This window comes from Carcharodon carcharias, chromosome 15 (assembly GCF_017639515.1).
Source record: "Carcharodon carcharias isolate sCarCar2 chromosome 15, sCarCar2.pri, whole genome shotgun sequence".
In the NCBI taxonomy this organism is placed as follows: Eukaryota; Metazoa; Chordata; class Chondrichthyes; order Lamniformes; family Lamnidae; genus Carcharodon; species Carcharodon carcharias.
The window spans coordinates 11,363,612-11,390,701 of record NC_054481.1 but is presented as its reverse complement, the minus strand read 5'-3'; the positions used below and the strand labels follow the sequence as shown (position 1 = coordinate 11,390,701).

General features: G+C 40.0%; 1 protein-coding gene across 3 annotated transcripts; it reads left to right on the top strand.

Annotated features, from left to right (window-relative positions):
• Positions 1 to 1,069: 1,069 nt before the first annotated feature.
• Positions 1,070 to 19,675, top strand: wdr24 (WD repeat domain 24). Of its 3 annotated transcripts, none has more exons than XM_041207093.1 (10): positions 1,070 to 1,116; positions 4,417 to 5,259; positions 6,383 to 6,560; positions 10,450 to 11,119; positions 11,984 to 12,096; positions 12,457 to 12,575; positions 13,081 to 13,185; positions 14,600 to 14,934; positions 16,314 to 16,498; positions 17,847 to 19,675. In XM_041207093.1, exons 2-10 carry the CDS (start codon positions 4,779 to 4,781, stop codon positions 18,013 to 18,015), a joined length of 2,355 nt encoding a protein of 784 aa, XP_041063027.1. In that variant the 5' UTR covers positions 1,070 to 1,116; positions 4,417 to 4,778; the 3' UTR covers positions 18,016 to 19,675. The 3 variants fall into 3 exon arrangements, with proteins under 3 accessions (XP_041063027.1, XP_041063025.1, XP_041063026.1); XM_041207091.1 differs by having other exon boundaries at positions 14,597 to 14,934; XM_041207092.1 differs by lacking the exon at positions 1,070 to 1,116 and adding an exon at positions 4,267 to 4,330 and having other exon boundaries at positions 14,597 to 14,934.
• The last annotated feature ends 7,415 nt before the right edge of the window (positions 19,676 to 27,090 follow it).

Sequence of the window (27,090 nt, the reverse complement as noted above, 5' to 3'; positions counted from 1 at the left end):
GTTCATTATTTTCTACTGTACATTCACCCTGTGACCTTTGATTTACTATTTCCTACATTATAACAAGGGGCACTTTGACCGTGGGACCAGGTGAGGGGCTACTCATGACCAATTTAGCAAAGAGGGGTGAGTGGGTGTTTGCTTGTGGTGGTGGGGCAGGGGGTTGTTAAACAACCAAAACTTATCTCTCGGCTGGTCCAACTCACAGACTTACAGTCTCACTCAAATCACTCAACTGAGAATCCCAGGCTCCCACGAACTGTCCTAGAAAGTACAGGACAAAAGGCATCCTTTAAGGGATGGAGGGCAGTCAAAAAAGGGACAATCCCTTAAAACAGGGGACTGTGAGTCACGCCGTGATGACTTGGAGGGCTACAGATCTGCTGCAGAAAGGTGGGATTAAGCTGTATAGTTCTTCATCGACCAGCAGGGACACAATAAACCCAATGGCCACTTTGTGTTGCAATATTTTGCTATGATTTTAGTAACTAGATGAATGAGTGAGCTCCCTGCAACCATAATAAGCTGTATATTGCAACCTCTTGCTCTCTGTAAACTCATTACTTTGAGTAAACGTGTTACTCCCAACATTGTCTCCACCACCAAACTGTACCTAAAGCCCATTGTAACTAGCTGCAGCTCTAACGCATGCGCACTCCCCACCCTGCCCATTGTCGACGTCACGGACCCTGGAACACCGTGCTGGGCGCGGATTGGCTGCGCCGTTTCCATAGTTACCGAAGCCGGGGCTTCGGGGGGGGTGGGTGGTGAGGGGGCTGTTCATGTGACCCGTGTTTATATCACGTGGGCCAACCTGCCGCGGGGCCTCACGGGAGTTGTAGTTTCGACTGAAACCGAAGCGGTTTTATCCTCGGGGTGAGGGGAATCTTTCTTCTTCTCGCACGGGGCGCGAATCGCCGGGATTTTGCGGCTTGAGCCTCCCGACCTGGGTGAGGGAAGCCCGGCGAAGGAAGACGTCTTTTACCGGGGCGTTAGGCTGGGAACGGCGCACCTCAGGGCGGAACGTTTGTGCGGGTTGTTGGCGGCCGGGGGGGGGGGGGGGGGGGTCGGAAGCGGTAAAGGTGACGGTTTCCGGTGCATGGCGGCGAGGAGAAGGTGAGGGTGGTTGTTCTCTCTGGAGTTTGAGTTTTGGGGCTGAAAGGGGAAAGTTTTTCGGGTAAAGAGTGAGGGGATCGGCGAAGCGGGGGGGTTTGAAACGGCCCCGTGGCGTTGCAGGATTGTGAGATTTTATTTTCTCTCTGTGGTAATTCTGGGGCTTGAAGCTGTTGCCAGGGGGGGGGGGAGAGGCAATGAGTTCTGCTCCTCGTGATATTGTATTGTTCTGTTGGAGTTCCAAGTGACACTTGGAGCTGGTTCTGGACCCGGCAGCTAACCTGCTTTGACCTGGCTGGGTGGGGCAAGATACTTGGCACGAAAGGTCACACAAACACTTCTTTCCTGGGCTTACCAGCCCCCCCCCCCCCTCCCCTCCCCTCAGTAGACTTGCAAGATAACTAATCCAGTTCTGAAGAAGAGTCATATGCGAAACGTTAACTCTGTTTAGACCTGCTGAGCTTTTCCAGCGCTTTTCTTTCCACAGGATCTCAGAATTTTTACAGCCCGGAAGGAGGTCATTCGACCCATCATGTCAGCACCAGCTCTCTGAATGATTAATTCATCCAGTGTGATTCTCCTGGCTTCTCCACGTAACCCTGCACATTCTTCCCTTTCGGACAGCATCCAATCTCGTTCTGAATGCTTCAGTTGAACCTGCTTCCACCACACTCCCAGGCAGTGCATTCCCAACCTTAACCGCTCGCTGCATGAAAAAGCTTTTCCTCATGTTGCCTTTGCTGCTTTTGTCAGTTACTTTAAACTTGTGGCCTCTCGTTCTTGATCCTTTCACAAGTGGGAACTATTTCTCTCTGTCCAGACCCTCATAATTTTGAATACCTCTATCAAATCCCCCCTTCTCCAAGGAAAACAGTTTTTATTTCAGATTTTCAACATCTGCAGCGTTTTGCATTTATTTCAAATAACTAATGTACTAAATGAGGCATTAAATGGGCCCCATTTTAACTCACTGTGAATGAATTTTAGATGGGATTAAATATCACCTGTTACACTGTACAATTACAGAATTAATCTTGGCAATGCTTTCGAAACATAATTAATATTGACTTACGCCATTTTTTTGAAATATTTTAAAACCAAGATTTTAAAACAAAACAAATCTCGTAAAAATATTCAAGGTTGTTTGTCTCAATTCAACTAATCTTACTTTCCCACTGATTTCACAGTACTGAGGTGTAAAAATAAAGTTGAGTTTTCCCAGTATATATTCTGATCAGAATTTTTCTGTCTTCTGCTTTGGTGCCTTGTGTTATGACACCTGAAGAGTTCAATAACTTTTAAAAATAAATTTAACTTCCAGTTAATAGCTGAAAGAATGACGCAACAAGATTTTGTATTTTAAGACTTTTACTGTAACCATCAGACTAAAAACACTATTAGCTAAAAAGTATTGTTTTAAGCAAATCATACATTAAACGTCAGAACAGAACTTTTCCCTTTCAGTTTTAACACAGCTAAAGAAGTCACTTCACAGATATACTTACACTGTCCCTTAAGTAGTCGTTTGATTTTCCTGGATCTACTCCAAAGGTATTCTTAGCTCCCAATTGTTTACTTCCGATCTTTTCCTTTCTCAGTCTGGTGACTTTTAACCCCAGAACTGTCTTTCATGGTGAGAATTTTTTCTTGCGATTCTCCCTGTAGCACAAGCTAGAGGAATCTTCTGGCCTTTTTTCAAATCCTTTTATCTGAATGCGACTCCTATCTGCATTCCTGTGTGGTGAACCCCTTCCTGAATCCTGGCAGACTAACTTGTCTGAGAGTTTTTGGGATATCTTAGGCTACGAGTGGGGAATAGTTTCTATCTCCATGACAACATGAATCACATGGGCCTTATATCCAGGTACAAATGCTGATTAGCAATTCTTTAGACCCCAATTCTATTCTATGTTGGAATTAAATGGCCAATTTAAAGCATAACTGTTTGCAACCTGACATTCTCAACACCTTCCTGGGACTTTGGAGACTACCAATCCAGCAATGTAAACACAGATGCTGCTGCCATTATCTCCATGAGTGAACACCTTGTATGTTCTTTCTAACAAAATAACCTGGGCCTCCCTTAAATCTTTAACAGTCTCCATCCCCACCCAGGCCTGTTGTCAAGCAGACTTCAGAACAGTCACATGCCTCCCTTCATTTTACCCTCAACTAAAGAGACAGTCCCAAAGCATAATAGTTTTCTGAACCTCATAATTGTAACGCATGTTGTTGCAACCAATAACTAACTTTTAAAATTTGGATTTACCATGAAGTGATAGTATTCACTTTTATAATTGCAGTTATAGTCTGGAGAATTCTTAATGTAAAATTGCCTCAATTCTTCACACTAGATTCAGTGTAAATTTCTCTACATCAATACCCATCCATTTCAACTCTGTCCCTTTCTGCATTTGAATCGCGAACAAACATCTGAGTAGTTTGGAAAGTGCAGTCATATTTCTTTCATCAAACTTGTGTAATTTTTGTTTACAAGGTCCCTGTTTTTTCATGTGTTGAAGTTATTATCACAGGATTTCCACAATTACTTGATCTTTGATGTGACCCCAGTCCTGTGGGAGGAAGCGTGACCTGCGAGCATACATTGTTTAACCATGTTTGTTCCAAGTTGTTTTTGTGGATCGGAAAAGGGTTATGTAATTGTGAATTGGCTGATTTTTACATCATGTGATGGCAATAAAATTGTGGCTTATTGTATAAGAAATTATGATCTCAAATTAGTGTTGTGTATCTCTGCACAATAACCATCAGTATATCTTACATTATACAGTGTGCTTTATTTTTCAATGTACATCTGTCTGTTCGGGAGAGGTGCTGCAGGTGCATAGTTAGTATATAATAGTAATAAAACATTGTTAACTACACGTGTCAAAATAATAGGTAGCAGTATTGCCTTTTTAAAAGGAAATTTTCAGTTATGACGAACTAAATCATGTTGGCGTTGTAAACTTGTATAGATTTTCACTTTCTTTATGGCTGCTCTTTCAGCCTAATTGACAATTGCTCTCATAAAGATTTTTCACCAAGTGGCGAGATAAGATCATATAGCGTTAAAATGTATCTAAAGAATATTTTGAATTTTGTTTTAGATTATGTGCATTTTTATAAGAATGACAGAGAAAATAAATAATATAGCCTTTTGACATTATCCACCTACCCACCCAAGAAAATTTGGAAGCCTGCAATATGTCTTTAGGTGATTAAAGAGGTCAAATTATTTTTATTTCAAGCGGATTTACTAATTGATGATTAAATCTTAATTTCTGTCCTCTTTAATTCCAGATTTTTAACCAAACTGATGTGAATTTTGGGTTTTGCCAGTCCTGTACACTGGCACTATCACTCATTTCATACATTCCATTGACAGGTGATGAACAAAAACTGTATTTGAGTGAAATGCCTTAAATTTAAGGAGTATAGTCCAATGTGACTGTTCGTATCACGAGAACAATGCCAGTTCGCATTCAAGATCTGTCAGCATCTGCACTGATGTATATTACCAGATAAGCTGACTTGTGAAAAAAGGACCAATTGGAAACTGTTTAAAACGTGAAACTACGATATTCTTTTCAGACTGGCAAGACTGAAGTAATTGATAACGGCTGCTCTCATTTCCTAACTGGCAGCTTTGCCAGAAATTCCTTATGGAGAAGATGGCCCGAGTGACTACAGCCTTGAGTGGCACAACCATCACAGGGCGAACCATGTTCTGCCACCTTGATGCACCTGCCAACGCCATTAGCGTATGTAGGGATGCTGCCCAGGTGGCAGTGGTTGGTCGCAACATCTTTAAAATCTACTCCATAGAGGAGGAACAATTTGTGGAAAAGTTAAACCTGCGGGTAGGGCGCAAGGTCTCTCTGAACTTAAGCTGTGCTGATGTGGTGTGGCATCAGATGGATGATAACCTGATGGCGACAGCAGCCACAAACGGAGCCGTGATTACATGGAATCTTGGCAAACCATCTCGGAACAAACAGGATCAGCTTTTCACCGAGCACAAACGCACAGTCAATAAGGTGTGCTTCCATCCCAATGAAGTGCACATGCTGCTGAGTGGCTCCCAGGATGGCTACATGAAGTGCTTTGATCTCCGGAAGAGACATTCTGTGAGCACCTTCTCCGGTAAAGGATATTTTTATTTATGTTCCTGTAAAGTCAAAAGTGATTGGTTCATTTGTGAAACTGTATTCCTTTATTAGCAATTCATATTAAAATTTTAGTTGCACAGTTTCTCATGCACGGTTACTCGTGTTTTAGAAAACTTTCCGCTATAATGAAAATATTTTACAAATGAATTTCCTGTCTGTTAATGAGTTTTAGAAATATTAGCAGTGATGGCTAACAGGTTAAAAGCTTCCCCAGTGTTTACTTCATTAATGGCGTGTCTCTCTGAAATAATATAGCTAATATGGATAAGCCTAAAGTTGGCCCATTCTCTGTTTGAATACTACCTGCTTCGCCATCTAAATGGTGAAGAACAGCATTAGTTGTCTGATGAAGTACTAACATTAAGGCCTGCGTTTCCTCAGCTTGAGGCAGCCATCATCCTGTGGGCAGTGCCAAAGTTAATTAAAGCAGCCGCTACCATTTATGGTAACTGTTTATGAGCTAATTATGTGTGAGAGAGGTGATTCAAAGCATTGTGCTTATCCATTCAGAAAGGCTTCCACTGTTCTATCCAGGAGTCCATGCCACGCATCGATCACTTTTACATGAAGAGATCTCCTGGTACCAGTCCATATTTGCCTTTTATCGGTTAGGAATTGTCTGACTGTTGTGTTTGAGACTTTAAAATATTTAATTTTTACTGTTGAGGAATTTGGGACTTTGGATGTCATGATGGTTGTGTGGGAAGGAGTGGAGCTTTAATTGACTAGTATCTTGGTTTCTATTAAGTGTTACCTAGTTAACTGCTCTATGGATTAGATGCCTCCTGACCCCCTCACACTGCTCCAACAGTGAGCCTTAACCCACTCTGAAAAGCATTAAATTGCTACTTTCTGTATGTTGCACCAGCTGTCCTCATGATGTTTCTGACTAAGATTGATACTTAACTGCAGGTAGCTCTAGGTCATTGGGCTAGCAGTAGGAACTATTCAAAATTATGTAATGCAGGATACTTAGATGTCATACAGAGAAGATATTCATCTCATTAACTTTAGATTTGTGTTCCGATACATCCTGCCTGATGTTAACTGCCATTACTATTTTGGTAATCTTGCAAGTGGAACTTTATCTTCTGTAGGTCAGTCAGAAAGTGTCCGGGATGTCCAGTTCAGTGTAAGAGACTATTTCACATTTGCTGCTTCTTTTGAAAATGGTAATGTTCAGCTCTGGGACATAAGACGGCCAGATAGATATGAGCGCATGTTTACAGCACATAATGGACCTGTCTTCTGCTGTGATTGGCACCCAGATGATAGGTGAGTACAGTGAGGCTCTTGCAACCTTCAGTAATTACATTTAGAGTCTTGATAAGACTTTTTTTTCACTACTTTTGCCAAACTGAAGTATGTTAAGATCTTTGGGTGAGCTTCAGTATAACTTGGCTCATGCAAAATGGTAAACAGACATCAATGGGTATTTAGTAATCTACATACTAGAGGGAGCATCACGCTCAAAGGTCCAGTTACTAGTCTGAACACTCACATTTAATTCAAGGGCATTGAGCCACTCCTCGTGAAGACTTGATGCCAAATTATTGCCTTGCCAAACTTAACCAATGTCATTTTTGCATCAGACAAAAATTGGGATATAGCAATTTACTGTCAAAATTTTACAAAAGCTGCAATATTAAGTAATAAATTTTATTTTTGAAAATTGCCAGCTAATTGTGGAATATTTTAACTTGAGCCCTGATTTCAGTCAAATTTCCAACAAATAAATAAAACCCAAGCCTTTTTGTTGGAACTGACATGAATAACCCACACCGTTGAAATTATTTCTGCTTTTTCTTACTGTTTTCTTCTGTCTTATGCAGTGCTCTGCCTTGGCTGAGCTTCTGGCCAGGCAGCCTGCTCAAGCTTTTGACAAGGTTACTGCAGTGTGTCTGATCGCTTCCTGCCTTCATTCATATTTGCTTTCTGTGGAAAGTTGCCCAGCCTATACTCAACACCTGCTTAACTTGCAGTTAAGATTGAGAACTCACCATATGGGGAAATCACAGGCAACAGCCAGCGGGACAGCTTCATACCCAGTTTCTGCCTGTCTAATCTGTTAGGACCTAAAGGGAAGGAGAGAAGAAGCTGCATCCATAAAGAGCCGGTGGGGAAATTGGCACACACGACACTTCAATGGGGTCTGGCAGCAATTTGCAGCTTCTCACAAAACAGGGGAGTCTCTGAGTCGAGGAAAGTTTGAAGAAGATTGGGGCTATCGGATGGAATAAATAAATGGGCAAAAGGAGGAGAAATTGTGATAATATTTAGCTGCAACATTGTGACAGTGCCCTACTAGGTAGCAGCATATTGGAGCTTCAACACTCTGTGCCAGCTTGTAGTACACAACTTTTAGAGCTGAACTAACAGACTGTAGAGGATCCACAGAAATCAAACTGGTGCTCTTCAGATGGGCTGAATTAGGTGCTACACCAGAGTTCAATGCTCTTGAACTGCACCATTAAAGTGTAGTGAAATATACTTAGTTATAACTAAGGCTTAGGTGATAGCTCAAGCTGTTTTGAATGAGCATTTTATATTGTTTTTGCACCTAATTTGACTGCAAATCATGATGCAGTTTTTTAATTTTAGTTTTTGTTGTTTACCTCGAGCTTTTTCAAAAAATTAGGGAACACCTGTATGTGTACTTTAAATAGTTGTTTATAAAGGAACAGAAATGAGAGCTCAGCAGGCTAGTTTGTTCCATCTTACTAGTACTGGTGTCTGTTCTCTAGCTGGAGAGGCTATTCCAAATCCTATTTCCCTGTGTTTTCTCCATCTGCCTTTTTATCTAATTTCAAAAACATATCCAGCTCCTTTATAAATTGTTATTGTTTCTGCCTCAGTAGCCATTGTGGTAAGGCATTCCATGTTATAACCTCTGTGCCAAAACCTCATCTTAAGTGTAAACAGAATTAGATCAGAGGTCTACAGCACAGAAAAAGGCCTTTCGGCCCATCGAGTCTGCGCCAGTCAAACAAGTACCTAACTATTCTAATCCCATTTTCCAGCACTAGGCCCACAGCCTTGTATGCCATGGCATCGCAAGTGCACATCCAAATACTACTTAAATGTTATGAGGGTTTCCGCCTCTACCTCCCTTTCAGGCAGAGGTCCAGATTCCCACCACCCTCTGGGTGAAAAAATTCATCCTCGCATCCCCGCTAAATCTTCTGCCCTTTACCTTAAATCTTTGCCCCCTAGTTATTGATCCCTCTACCAAGGGGAAAAGTTCCTTCCTGTCTATCCTATCTATGCTCCTCATAATTTTATACACCTCAATCATGTCCCCCCCTCAATCTCCTCTGCTCCAGGGAAAATAGCCTCAGTCTATCCAATCTCTCCTCATAACTAAAACGCTCCAGCCCAGGCAATAGCCTGGTAAATCTCCTCTGCACACTCTCTAGTGCATCACATCCTTCCTATAATGCGGATTCCAGAACTGCACACAATACTCTAGCTGTGGCCTAACCAGCGTTTTATACAGTTCCAGCATAACCTCCCTGCTCGTATATTCTATGCCTCAGCTAATAAAGGCAAGTATCCCATATGCCTTCTTAACCACCTTATCTACCTGTCCCGCTACCTTAAGGGACCAGTTGACACGCACACCAAGGTCCCTCTGATCCTCGGTACTTCCCAGGGTCCTATCATTCATCATGTATCCCCGTGCCTTGTTTGTCCTGCCCAAGTGCATCATCTCACACTTATCTGGATTAAATTGCGTTTGCCACTAATCAGCCCATCTGACCAGCCTGTCTATATCCTCCTGTAATCTAAGGCTACCCTCCTTCCTATTTACCACCTCATCAGTTATCATGTCATCCGCACACTTACTGATCAACCCTCCTACATTCAAGTCCAAATCGTTTATATATACCACAAACAGCAAGGGACCCAACACCAATGCCTGTGAAACCCCACTGGACACAGCATCCAGTCACAAAAACACCCCTTGACTATCACCCTCTGCTTCCTGCCACTCAGCCAATTCTGGATCCAATTTGCCAAATTGCCTTGGATCCCATGGGCTCATACGTCCGTTATTAGTCTCCCATGTGGAACATTAGCAAAAGCTTTGCTGCAGTCCAAGTAGACTACGTCAAATGCATTGCCCTCATCTACACACCTGGTCACCTCTTCGAAAAATTCAATCAAATTGGTCTGACATGACCTCCCATTAACAAAACCATGCTGACTGTCCTTGATTAATCCCTGCCTCTCCAAGTGTAGATTAATTCTGTCCCTCAGAATTGCTTCCAATAGTTTCCACTGGTTGCTGGTATTTCCAAGCAGTGGAATAAATTTTTACCAACTATCCTCTCAAAATCCTTTATGATTTTGAGCACCTCTTGAATTCTGGGGGAATCACTTACCCACTGTAAACAGCACCAATTGTTCAAGCCTATCCTTATAATTATCATCAGTGGCAACTGTAATGAACCATTTTTGTATTCTTTATCCCTTTTATATAACTGGATGTTCAGAACTGCACGCACTACAGTGTGGCACACGCAGTGTCTTTACAAATTTAACATTATCGCAGTGACGCTATATATAAAAATCATTCCATTTAGCATTTTTTCATGCTTTTTCCACTATATGCCCTCTTTTATTATCACTTTGTTCTTCAACTCTAGTAAGGTATTCTGCTGTTCGCTTTTCTGACTCTCTCTCTTTTACATCTGCCAGCTATCCACCCAACTTGCTAACCTGTCCATAATCCTCAAATCCCCAGAATTGTTCCTCATAATTGTCCATGCCCTCCTAGCATGAGTGGCATAAGTAAACTTCATCCCTCTTGTGCCTCGGTGGGAAACGTTCGCGTAAGTTGAAAAAGAGATTCTAGCACAGCTTCTCCTACGCTGCTTTCTGTTTCCCAGCCACCTTGTCCTTTGTATCTTTGCATTCCCTTTGATGTAATGTCCGTTGATTTAAAAAAAAGGGTCATGTAACACACTGCTCACATGGAATGTGCATTGCTCCAGTCTTTTTGTTGAACTAATCTGGTCTGTGCATTTGATTTGATTTTTTTTTGTTTTGTAGAGGAAATTTCCTCACGGGTTGAACAGTGGTATGTAGATCTTAATAGTCGCCAAGAGTGAGTAATAAATGCAATATAATGCGTGCTTTTTTTTTTTTGTTCCTTTTTCAGAGGATGGTTAGCAACCGGAGGACGGGATAAAATGGTGAAAGTATGGGACATTTCGGCAACCAGGACCAAGGAGATCTATTGTGTCCAGAATATTGCCTCGGTAGCACGTGTGAAGTGGCGGCCAGAAATGAAATACCATCTAGCAACCTGCTCCATGATGGTAGATCACAACATTTATGTCTGGGACATTCGGCGTCCATATATTCCATTTGGAATATTTGAGGAGCACAAGGATGTTGCTACGGGAATTGCGTGGCGTCATATTCATGACCCTTATTACCTCCTTTCTGGATCAAAAGACAGCACTTTGTACCAGCACATGTTTAAAGATGCCAGCCGACCTGTCGACCGTGCCAATCCTGAAGGATTGTGCTACGGGCTTTTTGGAGACTTGGCTTTTGCAGGAAAAGACAGCATGTTTGCTGGTGACTCAAATCGGAAAACCTATGGTGGAGAAAGACGTTATCCCATTTTTTTCTTCAAGAAGCCGGATTTACCGGAGCAATTTTCAAACGTATCCAGCGCTCTTAATGTGTTTGAAACTGAGCTGGGCAGCAACTCCATGGACTGGTTTGTCACCATGGCGCAACAGTACATTCTGACTGGCCGGTCGCTGGCTGAGCTCTGTGATCACAATGCCAAAATTGCTAAAGAATTATATCGTTTTCAGGTACTGTGATTACTTGGGTCAAAAATGGAAAAAGTAGCTCTTCACACTCCTCCCTTCAATCGACAGAAATGTAAGGGAATGGTGTTTCCTCTGTTCTCTTGCCATGACTTCAGTAGGAATCTAGGAGAATTGGTGTAAACAGTAGTTTAATGACACCTTACTAGAAAGTACATGTGCCACCAGTTGAGGCAAGAGTGGGGTCAGCTGTGGTTTCCACCACAGTAAGTTCACCTGCTGGTCCGTCATTGGTTACCCCTGAAGAATAATCCCTTGGGCACCATATCAGGGAGCTGCTGGCAGATATAAAATTACACCCCAAAATAAATGCTCATTTTTCAGAGGGGATAGGGGGAAAGTTTTGTTCACCTGATAATGCTTAGATTTTGCAGCTTTCTGGAAAGTAAGCGTGCCCCGATTGCAGTCACGACTGAAAGATGCCATGTGACACATGAATGGTAAATACAACTTGTCCTCCCCTTCCTAGGTGGTGCTTTGATAACTAATGAATGACAGGGCTCAAGTGAATTGTTGTCAGCCCATAGGAATGGGAATTTAAATGGTTTTATTACAGTTCCTAGCCATGTATTCTAATCTTATGAACACCAAGCACAAATATTGAAATTTGTTCTCTATTTAAATGCACAGTGAATAAGGAGCAGATAACATTACTGCGGACCTTGTCATCACTGCTTGATAGAGTCTGTCCTTAATTACATTTTACATTGACTGTTGTAAACATTGGGTTAGAAAAATGTAGCTGAAATTGGGGGTGGATTGAATCTGTGGATTGAATGCTTTCAGCATCCCTGATGCACTACACCTCTGGTATAATCAAGATTTAACTTTGCTCCACTCTGTCTCTAGGTGGCTCAGACATGGACAATGCTGAGGATTGTCTACTGCAACCCAGGTGCTATTTCATCTGTGAACTTGAATCAAAGTATAGGCAAGAGTGGAGGCTTGCCTCTTATGAACAGGTAAGAGAAGCAGAGTCAATTTAACTTTTTTAAAAAAAAAAAAGTCTTAGAATACTGTGGTAAGACTACATTTATGGCTTAGGACTTATAAGTTGGCCTAACAGCAGTAAACCATATGGTCTTGGCTTTCTATCCTTTTGTTTTGTACTCATTTGGCATAACTCATTTGTACTTAAGTTGAAAATATGTTTGCTTACCTACTGTGTGTATGGGCTTTTCTTAATTTATTACAGCTTCCATGTTCAAAACTCCCCTCCCTTCAATTTTTGTCTGATTTGGTGAAATTTTTAAGGAGTGCAGTTTCTTTCTATTTAATACAGTGGATAATGTAATGGATTCATGTTTAATTTTTCTTCCCAGTCTCAAGGAGCTCTCTGCAGCACTAGGCAATGAGACTAGGTTGGAGCGAGGAAAGGCTGAAAATCGGCCAGAGATTAATCATTTAGATTCCTCAAATCCTTTGATCTCTGCAAATGAAGGTACGGTATTTGATTTTTGCCATGTTACTGTATCAGTATTTTTGTACATGTACTGGGAACTCCAGTTAAACTGCTTAAAGTTTATCCAATTAAACTTATTAATGAGACATGATACTACAGTGTCAAAGCTAGTGCTACATGGCTAATGATTTATCAGAGTGGTAAAGGCTCTGACACTGTTAATCATTTTTAAAATTCAATGCTGTAAGTGGATTATACACTTATAAAAGAACAAAGCATATCCATCAGTACACCACCCATTTTTCAACGATTGTGGTAGATAACAAAATAATTTAAGGAAGAAGTCTGTCTTTGTCACCAAACTCCACTGTTACAAAAATGTTATTTTTCAGTAGTAGTTTTCTTTCTCCTTGTACAGTGTGTTAGTGCTACGATAATTGTGAATTTTTTTAAGTGATAGTTTAAATGATTTCATTGTGAGTAAAATGCTCATCTGTTAGTGTACAATCTAATCTGACTGATATTTTTCTCTGCCCTGTCACAGAGAACGAGGAAACAGAAGGTAGTGATGTGCCTGCTGATTATTTATTTGGGGATGTGGAAGGAGATGAAGACGACCTTTACATGGTGGACCATGAAAATGCTCCAGGTGAGCATTTTAGTCATATTATTGTTAAGAAAAATTGCTGCTGTCATCAATTGCATAGTGAAAACTGACTGTGTTCAAGTCTCCTAACCACATGGGAGTTCTTTTGGTGTAGATGGAAATCCATCATTCAGCAACTGTGCAGTGTTTTGGCGCATTCAAGATGCTCTAAGGTGATTGAAGAAAACTGATCGTAGCTAAAACTAGGCGCTGATGAGGGATTTGAACTAAGTCTCTGACTTGACCTAAGTTTTATTTATCTTGGGAATCTTGAGACAGATGTTCAGAAAATGGTGTTTTTCTTGACCTGTTACAGTGAGCATTATCTACTGGATTTGTCAGGAGCTGTTCTCTGCCAAGGAGACATCCTCAGTAGCAACATAATACTGACCAGTGTTAAACCTAATGCTTTTTCTCATTGATGTAGGATTTTATTTTAAGCTGGGTGTGGAGTGTATACTACCCTAGAAGCGCTCCCACACAAGCCCCTACTATCTCCCTTCTGATAATTTCTGATAAAATGAATGATGGAAATAGTGACTCATGGAATTTGCATATTGCGATACTTTTGCATAGTCCCTCGCATTATTTATTTGCATAAAAAACTCAAGAGTTTGTGTATGACCTTGTATCCAAGTCAGTAATGCTGTGTATGTAAATTTGTGCATTGAGCTTCCAGCTCTTACTGTACACTGGTCAGAATGACACTGTACCCATGTTCCACATGCCACTGAATGGCCTCCTTTAGGTTCATCTGAGTAAGCATGGCCATCATTTGATCTCTATGCATGAGATTACATGTAGCCAACTTTTGAAAACTGTTCTGGAAATCCTTTCCCTCTTTACATTACTGCTACATGTTTGAGACCTTTTTTAATTGACAGTTCTCACCCCTGACATCCTTTCTTGAAGGTGTTTACTACTTACTGGAGTAGGGTTCCACTGTCAGTCACAAGTGATTGTGAATGTTCGGGGACTATAAAATCATGCAAATCTCACAACCATGTCTAACTCTGTCCTTTCCAGTTTACACAAAAAAACTTCCATCAGGGATTGTTGCGCAGCAACCAGGAATGAGAATCTTATAGTTACCCTAAGGCCCTGAGGCCAATTACACTACCTCTATCATGATGTCACCCCACTGCCATCGTCTTGTTCCCTGCTGGTGGGCATCAGAATTTGGGGTGCCATTTTCAGACTGTTAAAATGAATGGTCATAAGATCACAACAAGTGCACATCCATATATGATTTGTGCTGCTGGTGAGTTGGTGTGGAATTATGTAATTACAGATAGTATGTCTGTACATGTAAAAGTGCTGTTCTAGAACAGGATCCATGTTCAATTGTCTTGTTTCTTTTAAGTGGCAAAGTCAGTAAATTCCTTTACATATATATTGCCTTCCTATTTGTTAGCAGAGGAACATGAATACATTTTGCCTCAAGAAGCGTTTCAACTGCGTCACGAAATTATAGATAACCCTTCTGCTCCTGACCATCTTCAGGACAAAATGGAATCTCCACACGTCAGTGGAAATGAAGCGGAGACTGTATGTTTGACTCCAATTGAATCCTTTTCCCTCATGTCGATCTCTCAGCCTCTCTATGATGCCTACCTGCCTGCTGATTACTTCAATTCCCTTGTTAAAGACATGCTCCACTACTATGCAGAGCAGGGAGATGTGCAGATGGCCGTATCAGTCCTCATTGTATTGGGGGACCGTATACGGAAAGAAATAGATGAACAAACACAGGTTAGAGTATGTTCTAATAAACTGTATTTTCTGCCAATTTCAAAGTTAAGCAACAAGGGAGGATGAAGGGGAAAATGATCTCGGACCATGGGGGTGTCTGAGTTTGTACTTAAATATGTTAAGATTTGGGAAAAGAGTCCACATTAGTCACTTCATTTCTGATTGGCCTGTGACAGCCATCAGGGAGTATATTTGTCTCATTTTATCAGGAGTATTGAAGCTAGATTTGTGTTGCCCCTGTCAAATAAAAAATTGGAATTGCTTCAATGAAGTGATTTCCATTTCCTCCTCTTAACATTTCATACAAAAACATTTGTATGCAATTGTTTTGCTTTTTGTTGTGAAATCTGTGGATTTCTGAAGAATATCCAAATTCCTGAAAGTATAATTACTGAACTTTTAAAGGGCAGGTTAAATCTTCTTTCTTTAACAAAGATTACACAAATAGTATGAATCTATTGGGAGGATGTTTCATTTGCATTCTTGATTAAATCAAATCCAGAAGATAAAGTAACAAAATATTGGTTTCCACTGTTCAAATATTGGATATTCTTCTCTGAAAGAGGCCCAAACACTGGATAATTTTATTACTTCAGTGATGATCTTTACCATGGGGACAACTTATAATATTTAAAATATCCAACATCCTGAATTGCACTTTGTGCCATCTCTCTCTGCCATTGGTCATTCAAGGATTTTTAAGATGAGCAGTAGACCATTTGGCTCTGCCATTCGATTATCATCCACTTTCCTGCCTGTCTCCCATTATCCTTGACTCCCTTGTCAATCAAAAATCTGTCTAACTCAGCTTCCACTGCTCACTCGAAGAGAATTTCAAAGACGAACGGCCCTCAGAGGAGAAATCCCTCTTCATCTTCAGATGGGAGATCCACCCTACATATACTCCATTCCTCCCAAAATCTCCCACTTGCACAATACAATCTTATCCTCTCTGGCTCCGTATCCTATGATGCATTCAGTTCAGAACCTTTACTTTAGCTCATATAACTGTGGCCTTACCACACCCTACTATCATCTCCTCTAGCTCATTGGAAGAACATTGTCTTAAGACAACTGTCCAACTCTGACCTTATCACATTCTTGTCCCTACTTTGGTGACAGCCTTTAGCCATATTGACCTTACTCTTTGAAACTCCTTCCTGAACCTTTGTCGTCAACTTTTAAAATACTCAACCTATCCTTTCTACCATGCTTTTGATTCTCTCTCCAAACTGTCATTGCTCAGTGTTGCTCTATTCTATGTAGTATTTTTTTGGGGGATATTTTTTAAAATAAAAAGATGTTGATTAAACCTCTCTAGGAAATATTTGACCATTACATTGAACATTTAAAGTTTTACTTTTATCTTTTGTTGTCAGGAGCACTGGTACATGTCGTACATTGACCTGCTGCAGCGTTTCAAACTGTGGAATGTCTCTAATGAGGTGATCAAGCTGAGCACGTGCAGCTCCATCAATTGCTATAACCAGGCATCAACTACGCTTCACATCAACTGCACCAAATGTTTACGACCAATGTGCAGCAAGGGCTGGATCTGTGATAGGTGGGCTGTGTTTGTAATAACTGCTATTGGAGGGAAAGCTAGAAGAGTGCAGCATCTCTCTCTCTGTTATATGGATAAAACCCTAATGGTAAAATCTAGTGGGGGCAAGCTGAAAATATTTGAACTTATACAGAATTCCTTTTTGACTGAAACCTATTTCTGTTGCTGAAACGGAAAAGTTACTTTTTGTCCATTCTTCAACTTTGCTATTCTTTGTCCTGTTCCAGCATCTTGAGGCCTACTGCAATTCTTTTTACAAGATGCAAGTCACTGATGCAGTTTATTGAGAAGCCTTGATTAAAGGTTCAGACTGTGAAACACCAGTAACCTTGGTCGGGTGGGTGGGAAGAAAATAGACAAAAACGAGAAAAGTTGAGCACCTTCAACAGGGTTGAAAGTAGTGTTGAATCCTCTATTCTTATTTATGATTTGTTCAAATAGTACAGCACAGGCAACCAGTGACTGTCCTAATATATCAAAAATCACTCGAGACTAACTCTGCATGCCACCTTGCAGGGAGGGCCTGATCATGTGATCCCTCTCCCTTCACTTTGGGCAACTAGGAAAAGTTGGAATATACCATGTAACAAGATCCCAAGTCCAGAATTGATGAGGTAGCAGGACAACAACAATGGCTTCTAGGTCATCATTTGAAAATCCAACTCATTCCCTGCTCAACCTGGTCTCCATGACTCCAGTCTCACGCTATATTGGGGATTAATTTCCTCTGAAATGATCCAGTAAGTCGTAAGCAAATGTTACGAAGTGGCCCACCTCCACCTTCTTGGGGTAACTAGCAATTGCCCATAAATGCAATTTTGCTGCTGTCACCCATGTCCTGAGCAATGATCAAAATAATAGCCCTTAAAAGGTAAATTATTCCTTGACCCTAAATTACATGAATTAGGTACATACAGACTGAAATATTAGAATCAGGAGGTGGATCCACACATTGCCCAATTAAGCTCCTTGTGCTAAAGATAAGTAGAGATCTATCTTAGGTGAGAACAGAGCTCTGCAAATAGGTCATATGGATCTATTTAAGATGACATTGCTTTTGCTTGAATGAACAAGATGCATTTGATTTTACTTTTTCGGGCTGCATATCAACCTTTTCTAATGTGGAGTTAAGTACATTACATTAAATAGTAAAAGAAATACATTTAAGATCTGGAAACGTTGTTACAGTAAACATTGGCCTTGAAATTCTTTATGCATCTTTTGGAGTTCCACTGCTATCTTGCCAGTTACAGTGGGAGAATGGGACCATATCTGAAATTTCATGGAAAAGTAATGTAACTGCCAGTATTATTTACTCTCTAACCTGTTGCATGTTTTTGTGTTTCAGATGCCACCAGACTCCTAGCCTGTGTGCTGTGTGCCACCAAGTTGTTAAAGGGCTGTTTGTTTGGTGCCAGGGATGTAGTCACGGTGGGCACTTGCAGCACATCATGAACTGGCTAAGGACCAGTTCGCATTGCCCAGCTGGATGTGGCCACCTCTGTGAATATACCTGAAAGCAGCACTGAAAAACTCAATGCGGCATCCGATTTGCAGCAGTGGACTTTCTAATTAACTGTAGTTCATTCGGCTGTGGACACCACTAACTTCTTAAAACCATTTTAAAACGTATGCTGCAGATACAAAGAAATCGACTCATTCACCGTGAAACACTCCAGCTGATTTCAAACTGGGAAAAACGTTAACTGAAGTAATTAGCTGTGAAGTTTTTTTTTCCATGTTACGCTTATATTTTTGAAGTGGTACTAGCAAGAACAAATTTCTAAATGGGATTTGCTGTGAATACATCTTATTGCATAAAGCATGCAATGTTGGCTTGCTTTCCAGTTAAGTACTGAAATGTGTCTTGCAAAGCAACAAACCAATGTAGGAAGATGCTTTGTAAAGCAATTGGAACAGTTCCCATATTGGTTATCAGTGAGTGGGTGTGATACCAAGTTATCACAGGAAAACATTTTTGTACTTCATGACTAACACATTCAGGCAGCTGGATATTTGCGTACACATGGATTATTAGCACAACTGAAGCTGTTCCAAACTTACACCAAAGCTTAAGCAAAATGCTTACTTTTTTGGTAGGTCTGTTTGGATAGTCAGCATCATTGATGAAAGAATACCCATTTAGTTACTAGTCCAGAATGGGTTATTCACTGCCTTCTGTATAGCATGTTAATCTGTCAGTAGGTTAACACTTGGGAATTTTTTTTTTTGGTCAAAGGGGCTAGAGCAGCTAGGAAATTTATTTAGGATGACTCTAATTCATATTGAGATGTTTAGGACATAGAGTGGATCACGTGATAAGGTAATAGATATCAATCAACACTCTGGAAGCTTGCAAAGAATGCTGTGAATTTAAGAATGCTCTGCTCTCCAGTTAATATACAATGTGAAGATCAGACATACAGTACACTATGGAGCTGTAAAGCACCCATCAGTTAATTTTCTGAAAGGTGCATTCCAGTAACCCACTTCAACCAATGGAATATCCTAGACCTAATGTGGGGGTAAATATGCAAAATGAATTCAGCAATATTTTACCCATCCTCAAATGAGACATTTGCAGTATACCTCCCCAAACTGCCTCATTTATTTTTGAGTTTATTGCATTCAAGTTAAGTTTGCAATGTAGACAAAGTATGTCTCATTTTTGTTCATTATCTGCGATTGAACTGGGATGAAATGGATTTTTTTCACAAAAGGAAACTCATTTCTGGCCACATCGACATTTAGCAGAAAAAATATTCTAACCTCAGTTACATAAAACCTTGATGGTTTTCCACTAATTTTGTTTTAAGTTTTGTTAAGAATGTTTCATAGAACATTGCTGTGTTTGAGTTACATTCCACATGTAAGGAAGATCCTCATGATCCATGGCTGGATGTACATTTTTTGATAAATTGTAATAAAGACCTTATTTAACGTTAAACTCTCCTGCATGTTATTGGATGGAGTTTGAAATATTAACTGACTAAAGGTTCATAAAATGAATTTAGTCTTCCTTTACACTTGTATTATAAAAATTTATATTTGTTATATATCTTAAGCCTAGAGTACTTTTTAAACTGAGTTTATTTTACATTAAATTCTGAATCCTTCTATAAGTAACTATTAGCATACTGCTGCAAAAATGCTTTAAATAAATAGTGGTTGCCGTAATTTCTCATTGCATTTAATTCATTCTCCAGCAAATCAAAAGCTGATTTTCCTCTAATATATTGCAATAGCTGAGCATTTTGTTATCGCCCTCTCGGCTGCAGATTTGTAAATAAAGTTGTTCAGTAGTGGTTGCCTGCTGACAGTCCACATGCTAATCTCTGTAATATAGAACAGAAAGATGACTAGGCTGGGGTAGAAGTTTGTTTTTACATTTAATTTGAGAAATTGAGGACTGAAGAACATTGTGACATCTTTGGAACTTAATTGATTTTGAGGAAGTTTGAGCGATTCACAATGTGTGCACGCGCCCATTATATTCAGGTACATGGGGACATTTTTCCAATTACATATTACGCTTGACTCAAAGTAAGACTTCAGTGCCAATGGGTGAATTCGACCCTAACACAGGTGTAGGGGAATTACAAGTGAAGGTTATGCATTTAGCTGAAAGCAAATTTGGAGATGCAGATAAAATAAATGTTTTCCCCATCATGATAGGGTGTGTTGCCTGTGACATCCAGCAGTATGTACTATTTTTAAATTACTGAGATTCTGGACTCATTATGACACATCTAGTAATGAGAGTTGCATTCTGTGAAGGGAAGCAGTTGCCAATTGAGATTATTGTAGATTGCATAATCAAATAAAAAAACTCTCATCACTGTGGGTATGGCATGAACTTAGAAATCAACCTGGGAGACATGTTCATGGGAGACTGAAAGAATAAAAGCTTTTGAACAAAAGCAATAAGCTGATGTGGAAGCAGGCCTGACATAAGGCCACAGCCATGGAAATGGCAGGGATAGTTGCAGATTGTAAAGGAGGTCTCCTGACCATGGCACCAAGATCATAGGCAACAGTAGCATCTAAATTTCTGACTTGAGACTGTGTGACTCCAGACCCACAGCAATGTGGTTGACTCTTAATTGTCCTCTGACATGACACGGCCCTTCAAGCCATTCAATTGCCAACAGTTTCTCTAAGGAAATTAGGGATGGTCAAATGCTGACCTTATCTCATCAGGCCAAACTACCAGCATCCACTCTAGAGTTGGCTGCATCAGGTTGGGTATGTTGTAATCTTAACACGCGTGTAAAGATTAGCCCCTGATAGATACATGTCCACCTTTCTCCATTTTCAAGTTTTCTCCACATGCGTTAGCTCAACCTTACAAATGGCAAACAGCTCTAACCAACTGCAGCTCAACAATGATCTATCCACAATGACAGCAGCACAGGGACTGTTACACTGCTCTATTATAACCTGGCCCTTCTTCACCCATTACTGTTCTGTATTTCAGTCACTTCAAAAGGAACGAGTACATTTCTACTTGTCCAAAATTGGCCCAACTTTGAGATCATTTTTAAAGGTCACTGGCAAATCAATTAGGCTGCATACAACATGATTCTTGGGCACCATGAAACCTCCTAAGACCTCAAAATGGTAGGGGATGCACACATCTGCCACACTGGGTAAGGACACAAAAAAAGGTGGCTTTTATCCAGGCCTGGAGTAGGCGTTCGACAATATCTGTATGCAAACATGGGGCCAATATCTTTCTCTGGTCCCCACTACAACACTAGGCAGTAATGCCAGCTGCCTCAAGAGAAAACCAATGCAAAAATTACATAAAGAAATAAAAAGAAACATTACTTGGCACAATCACCATTCCATTCACACCCCTGATTTCCCCAGACCCTGGATCTCGCCCCATTCCAATCTCTGATTTCAGCCTTCTGACCCGATGACTTTCTTTAAGAACCACAATGTCAAACCCCTGATCATTACCTCTCCTAATCACCAGATCCCTCCGCCTGACAGCCAGTTGCCTGTGAACTGCTGTTTCAAATTGGAGCACTTACCAGTGTGGCCTCCACCAGCAGTGCCATCTTTGTTGTAATCAGGTCTGAAACCAAACATATGGGACTCCTTGGGCCTCGTCATTTGTACGCAGGGTATTGACTGTGTGTGGGGGAAGTGGGAGCCCAAAATAGGTGTTCCTGAATTCAACCCCCAATATACCTACTTCCCAAATGGAAAAACAGATGGAACAATGTCGCTTTCGCTGTATTTAAAATGTGTTTATCAGCAAGAATAAAAAAACAGCTCTACAGGTTAAACAAAGAACCCAACATGGAAGTTTAACAGCTTTGCATATTAAATAACCACAAAAACTCTTAAAATCATACAGAATAAATAGTCAAAAATAATTTACACATTTGGTACAAAGATCAGGGAAGGGCAGTTTATGATCTGTTTTTTAAAAGTTTTCACATCTCAAAAGGGGATGAAAACCTTTACAACTGATATGGCTTTTTATCGAAACAACTCTATGAACAATCTTTTTCTGCTTCTGTACAACATTTACATCATAAAAGCCATTCAGAACCTGCTCCAAAGCCAAAGAAAAACCTTCTGTTGTAGTGCATCAATCAGAACTTCATAGAGTCTCCCCATCAGCACCTTTTCTAAAACCATTATACAGAATTAGGATCAGTGTTTTCTTCTGTACTACTTCTGCTTTTGTTTAAACAATGGATGCTAATGACATAATCTAACCATCCGTAAGTGCAGAGGATTGCTGTAGGTTGGGTTGGAATTACTGAGCTCAATAATGCAAGGAGAGTGAATATACATGACTTAAATACAATTGTGGATGCACACAGTCTGTCTGCTAACGTTAATTCAGTTCTGTCATGTTGCCATGTTCAGTAATTCCTTCTAGTCAGTTCCTCGAATTAGGTCTCAGCACCCAATGTTTAAAAAAAAATCTCCCAACAAGGATTTTAAAAAGATGTTAAGGATTAATGATAATTTTTAATTTATCCACTTCTTTTTGAAAAGCTCTGATGGGGAATTCTCTCTCTAATACATAACACTCACCCAACATTTTCAAAATGATCTGAAACAAAAAAAGGATGTCAAGATTCAAAGCTTCAGTCACAAAGCAGACTCTCTCCAGAGGCATAGGTTGAGGACTGGTCACTTATACCGGGACAGCAGGATGACAGCTGTAAAAGTACAACAACTGAATGGCCTACTCCTGTTCCTATGAACACAAAGTAATACTGCTAGATGTATACTGTAAAGAATTCAACTGCAATTGATTGCACCTTTGAACTGTTGAGCGACAGTAAATATCAATTACTCACTAAGCACAGCCCAGGACAACATGCAAACTTAACAGCACTTTCAGAACAGAAAGAATGCCACAATATTGTGATGAGTTACCATTGTGCTTTTAGTTGTGAGAAATGCTTTTGCAGTTCATTATAAGTCTGTCATATGCATAAAAGAACATTGGTAACATACGACAGTGTGAGTCAAATATCCAGTCTCACTGGTGGCATTAGTCAGTTAAGGGACTATGGAATCATTGGAGGAAGAATTTTAAAAATGCTAATTTGTTATAGTTGCATGAATAACATACAAGTTTAAATTCATATTTGAAATATATATATACACCTTTCAATGCAAGTTTAATAAAAACTGTTGAAAGGCAATTAAATTAGAACTATTGCATGTAAAATGAAAACGTTACCCTGTGCAAAAAAATTTTAAAAGTTGTTGCAAATTAAATTTAATAGATACATACTATCAATAATTCACACAATCACACAAATACAAACTACTTTAAAAGACTGAAGGAGCTGTAAACCAAAACCAGTGCCTGAAATAATTGGCTCAAATATAAAAAGGCCATCTGGCATTGTGGGGTCTTCAGACTCGGTGATTAAAAACTCAGCACAGCTCCTAACAAGGCTATTACAAATTAGGAAGCTTTCTCAGTGAAGGCCGTCAATCCACCCACTTCACTAATGCAGTGTATGTTTAACACAATTACTGCAAGGGTTATGTCAAGCTTAATTGGTGGAAATTTGGATATGTACATTAATTTAGGATGAACACAGCTGTACATAAATATGAGCACTGATGCTAAACCCCAACTTTGGGACCAAATCACAATATTTTCAGAGTTGTCAGGTTTATGTCATGCAATGGAATGAATGCCACAACCATGGCACAGTATATATACTTTCCTTTTTGGACAACAAATAAATTGCCGTTCTTTAAAAGGTAGTCACCCCACTGATGGGATTTTAGCTATAGTTCAGTCGCTACCAAATTAAAGGCAGTCTGATCCATGTTCGGCCACTGCGTTGTCTAACTGAATGCTAACCACATTGGTCTTCTGAGAGCTGAATTCAGTTTTGGTCTGGTCAGGTTTTACATGTCAGATTTGGTTTCTATTTGGAACAACCTATTTGAATGTTGAAAGAGCAGCCACTTACCAGTTAGCTGACTAGGGTTGTGTAAAGGCACCACGTGGTTGTGCAACACTAAATTTTAACAGCAATAAAGACATATTCACACTTATCCCAACTGGGCTAGATGATTTGGTAGGAGGCAAGTTATGATGGAGATTGAATCCCAACTTCATCTACTGTTAATAATTGACATTTGCAATCAGCCACGTTACCACAGATAGCTTCTAGAATGTGAAAATATCAAATCATACACCTTTCAGGGTGCTCCTGTGAACTCTACATTCTTCAATTATAACAATGATTTTATTAGAAAAACGGAAGAGATATCTTCCTTGCAGCCACTAACTGTTAAAACACTCCCTTACACCTGCAACACTTAACAGCCATCAGTGAAGAAACTGTACCTTTAGTTTCATAATCTTGGATGAGAACCAAAACTCAACCGAAGGGAATTAATGAAAAAAGGAAATATAAAAACTGCAGCTGGACACAGCAGCAGAAAGAGGATGAAAGGTTACACTTGGGTAAATGCTGAAATAGCAATGAATTTAAAACCAGAAAATCTGGAGTGATTTCTGGGACTAGCCAATAACAAGCACTGAAGCTTTGAATTCTGACAAACATTTCACTCTGCATTCAGAACTTTCCCAATGCGAGTTTCGAATCTGGAGGAACAACAAGTGGAGTCTTGAATTTGGACTTGTTTGAAAAATAATCTAACTTAGTTTTACAAAAAAAAACGCAGTAAGTTCTTCCTTTTTAATTGATGCAGAGAATAGACTTAAGAATTGTACAAACCAGTAGGTAGACACTATAACACACCCAATGAACAGTCCCTAATTCCCTAGCACTGGGCACTGTTTGGGGCCAACGAACACAAATCACAACCATTCACAACATTAATTGAATCAAACGTAAGCAGAAAAATCAAAGACAGAAAGATGGAATATTGTTAACAAAAGGAACAGAGTTCCCGTAAATCGACTGGTCTTTTACGCAAATTGTTTTTGCAATTATGTTGGAACAATGCGGAAAAACTGGAGAAAACTACCAAGTGAGCACTATTCCCAGCTAGAAAAAAGCTGCTGAGTGTACAATTACTGTCGTCTCTCTACTGCAGCACAAACTAGGTACACCAAACTAAAAATATAAAAAGTGGATATTTTCTTCATTACTCAAACAAATGTACAAATTACAACTTCTCCAATTCCAAATGCCGCTCTAGTTCAAAATTACAGGAATTGTTAGAATCATATTTAAGATGCTTGCATTTTAAGCAAATTTCTTTAATAAAACACTGAAAATTTGCTGAATCTTGATGAGACACACCAAATTAATGGGATAAAATGCTGCAAGATGCTTTGGTCTGAACTAAAGTAGAAAATACAAAAAAAGCGTGGATGCAAAATGTAGATTGATAGCAGATTCACAGAAGAGTTTTACAGTTTTAAAAAAATAATTCAAGATAAGAGTACTATAGATTGTGAACTGCCTGTGTCAGAAGCAGTTTATTTTTCCATAATCCTCAAATCAGTCTGCATATCTGGGTATACCATCGGCTAGACACTCCTTAAGCTATCATTTCTGTTGTGTTGAATAAACCTGGGGCACAAGTACTGCACTGTAACATGCACTGGTGGTCCAAGTATAATGGTCCATTGTTGTACAATTCAGCTTTCCTCACTCCTGGGGGACCTAAGGATGCAATCATTGGTCCACAGCCAACGGGTAACAATTGTATACAGTTGGACAGTACAGTGTTGCAAGATAATCTTTCAATCTACTCCGGGGTCAGTACTGCTCACTGGTCTAATTGTTTTAACAGTTATTTGGATTAGAAATAAAGTGCCAGTCTTCTTCTGCGGTACATAAAATTAACAATGCTTACAGATACAGACTGTGCATCCGTAGAAGTCGGGTTAGATTTTTTTTTTAAAAAAACCACAAAATCCTTCTGAAAATCTTACCTGTACATTGTAATGCTCAACCAGCAGAGCAGAGTTACACTGCTAACTGCTCTTTGCACCAAGCTCACTGGCAGCAATTCTGTACACATGTGCTTGGATACAGAGCTCCACTCCTAAAGTTCTGAGGGAGCAGAAGGAGCTTCTATAATAACATTAAAAAGTCAAGAGCGTGTTTGTAATGTTCAACAGTGACTCAGCAGATCCCAAGGACCTGGGATCAAGCCCAAGCACTGTTCTTAAAGGTAAGGCGTACAACTGCTGTTTTAGTGCGCTTAGGTGTCAGTATCTGTAATTGTTTCACGCTAACAGGAAATGCTACCATATCCCAAATCTAAAGCACAGCAGGTGGACATAATCTAAAAGACAACTAAAACCAGGAGAGTTACACTTAGGATGGAAAATCTTTAAACTTTATATGTAATTAAGAGTGCTGTACATCTAAAGGGGTAAAAGTAAGTCCAGCCTCATGTGCCCAAAGATCTGTGAGCTGAGAATCACTCTGTTCAGTCGCATGAAGACCCATGGCAGAAGCTCACGACACTGAGTAACATCATCCTCGAATCGATAGACAGCTGCCAATGATGACAGTGGGTGATGCACAAGAAACAAAATGATATTTAAAATCAACAGCACGAAGGCAAATTGAGGTGCATCTAGGATCTTGATTTTGGGTGAAGTAATTACATAATACTATACTAAGCATCAATCTTCAGGTTTGTTTCTGACAGATACGAAAGAAAAAGGACAAGAGGCTGCGATCCAGTAATGGGCTTAGTCAGACCAAACAACTTGTTTCCATGTTATAAAATATGGATCATCCAAGCATTTAGGGAGAATACCAAAATGGCATCATAGGTCACAGTCCAACACATACTAGAAGGGTCAATTCAAGCTGACTTAGCAGCTCAGGACAAAGAAAACAGAAGATGGGGCTGCTGGTGGTGGTGGGGGAGCGGGGGGGGGGGGGGGGGGTGCGCGCGCACGTAACGAGAGGTCCACTGATGCCGTAATTATAGAACCACAAACTAGAAATGTGGAAAGGGCCAGAGCGAATAGGAAATCTAGTATGGCTTGTGAACAAAGAAGGCAATATCATAGCAATGGGAGACTCTCACCAAGAAAACGAAAATCCCAATGAACATATAGCCATTACAAATAAACTAGCACCTAAAAGCACATG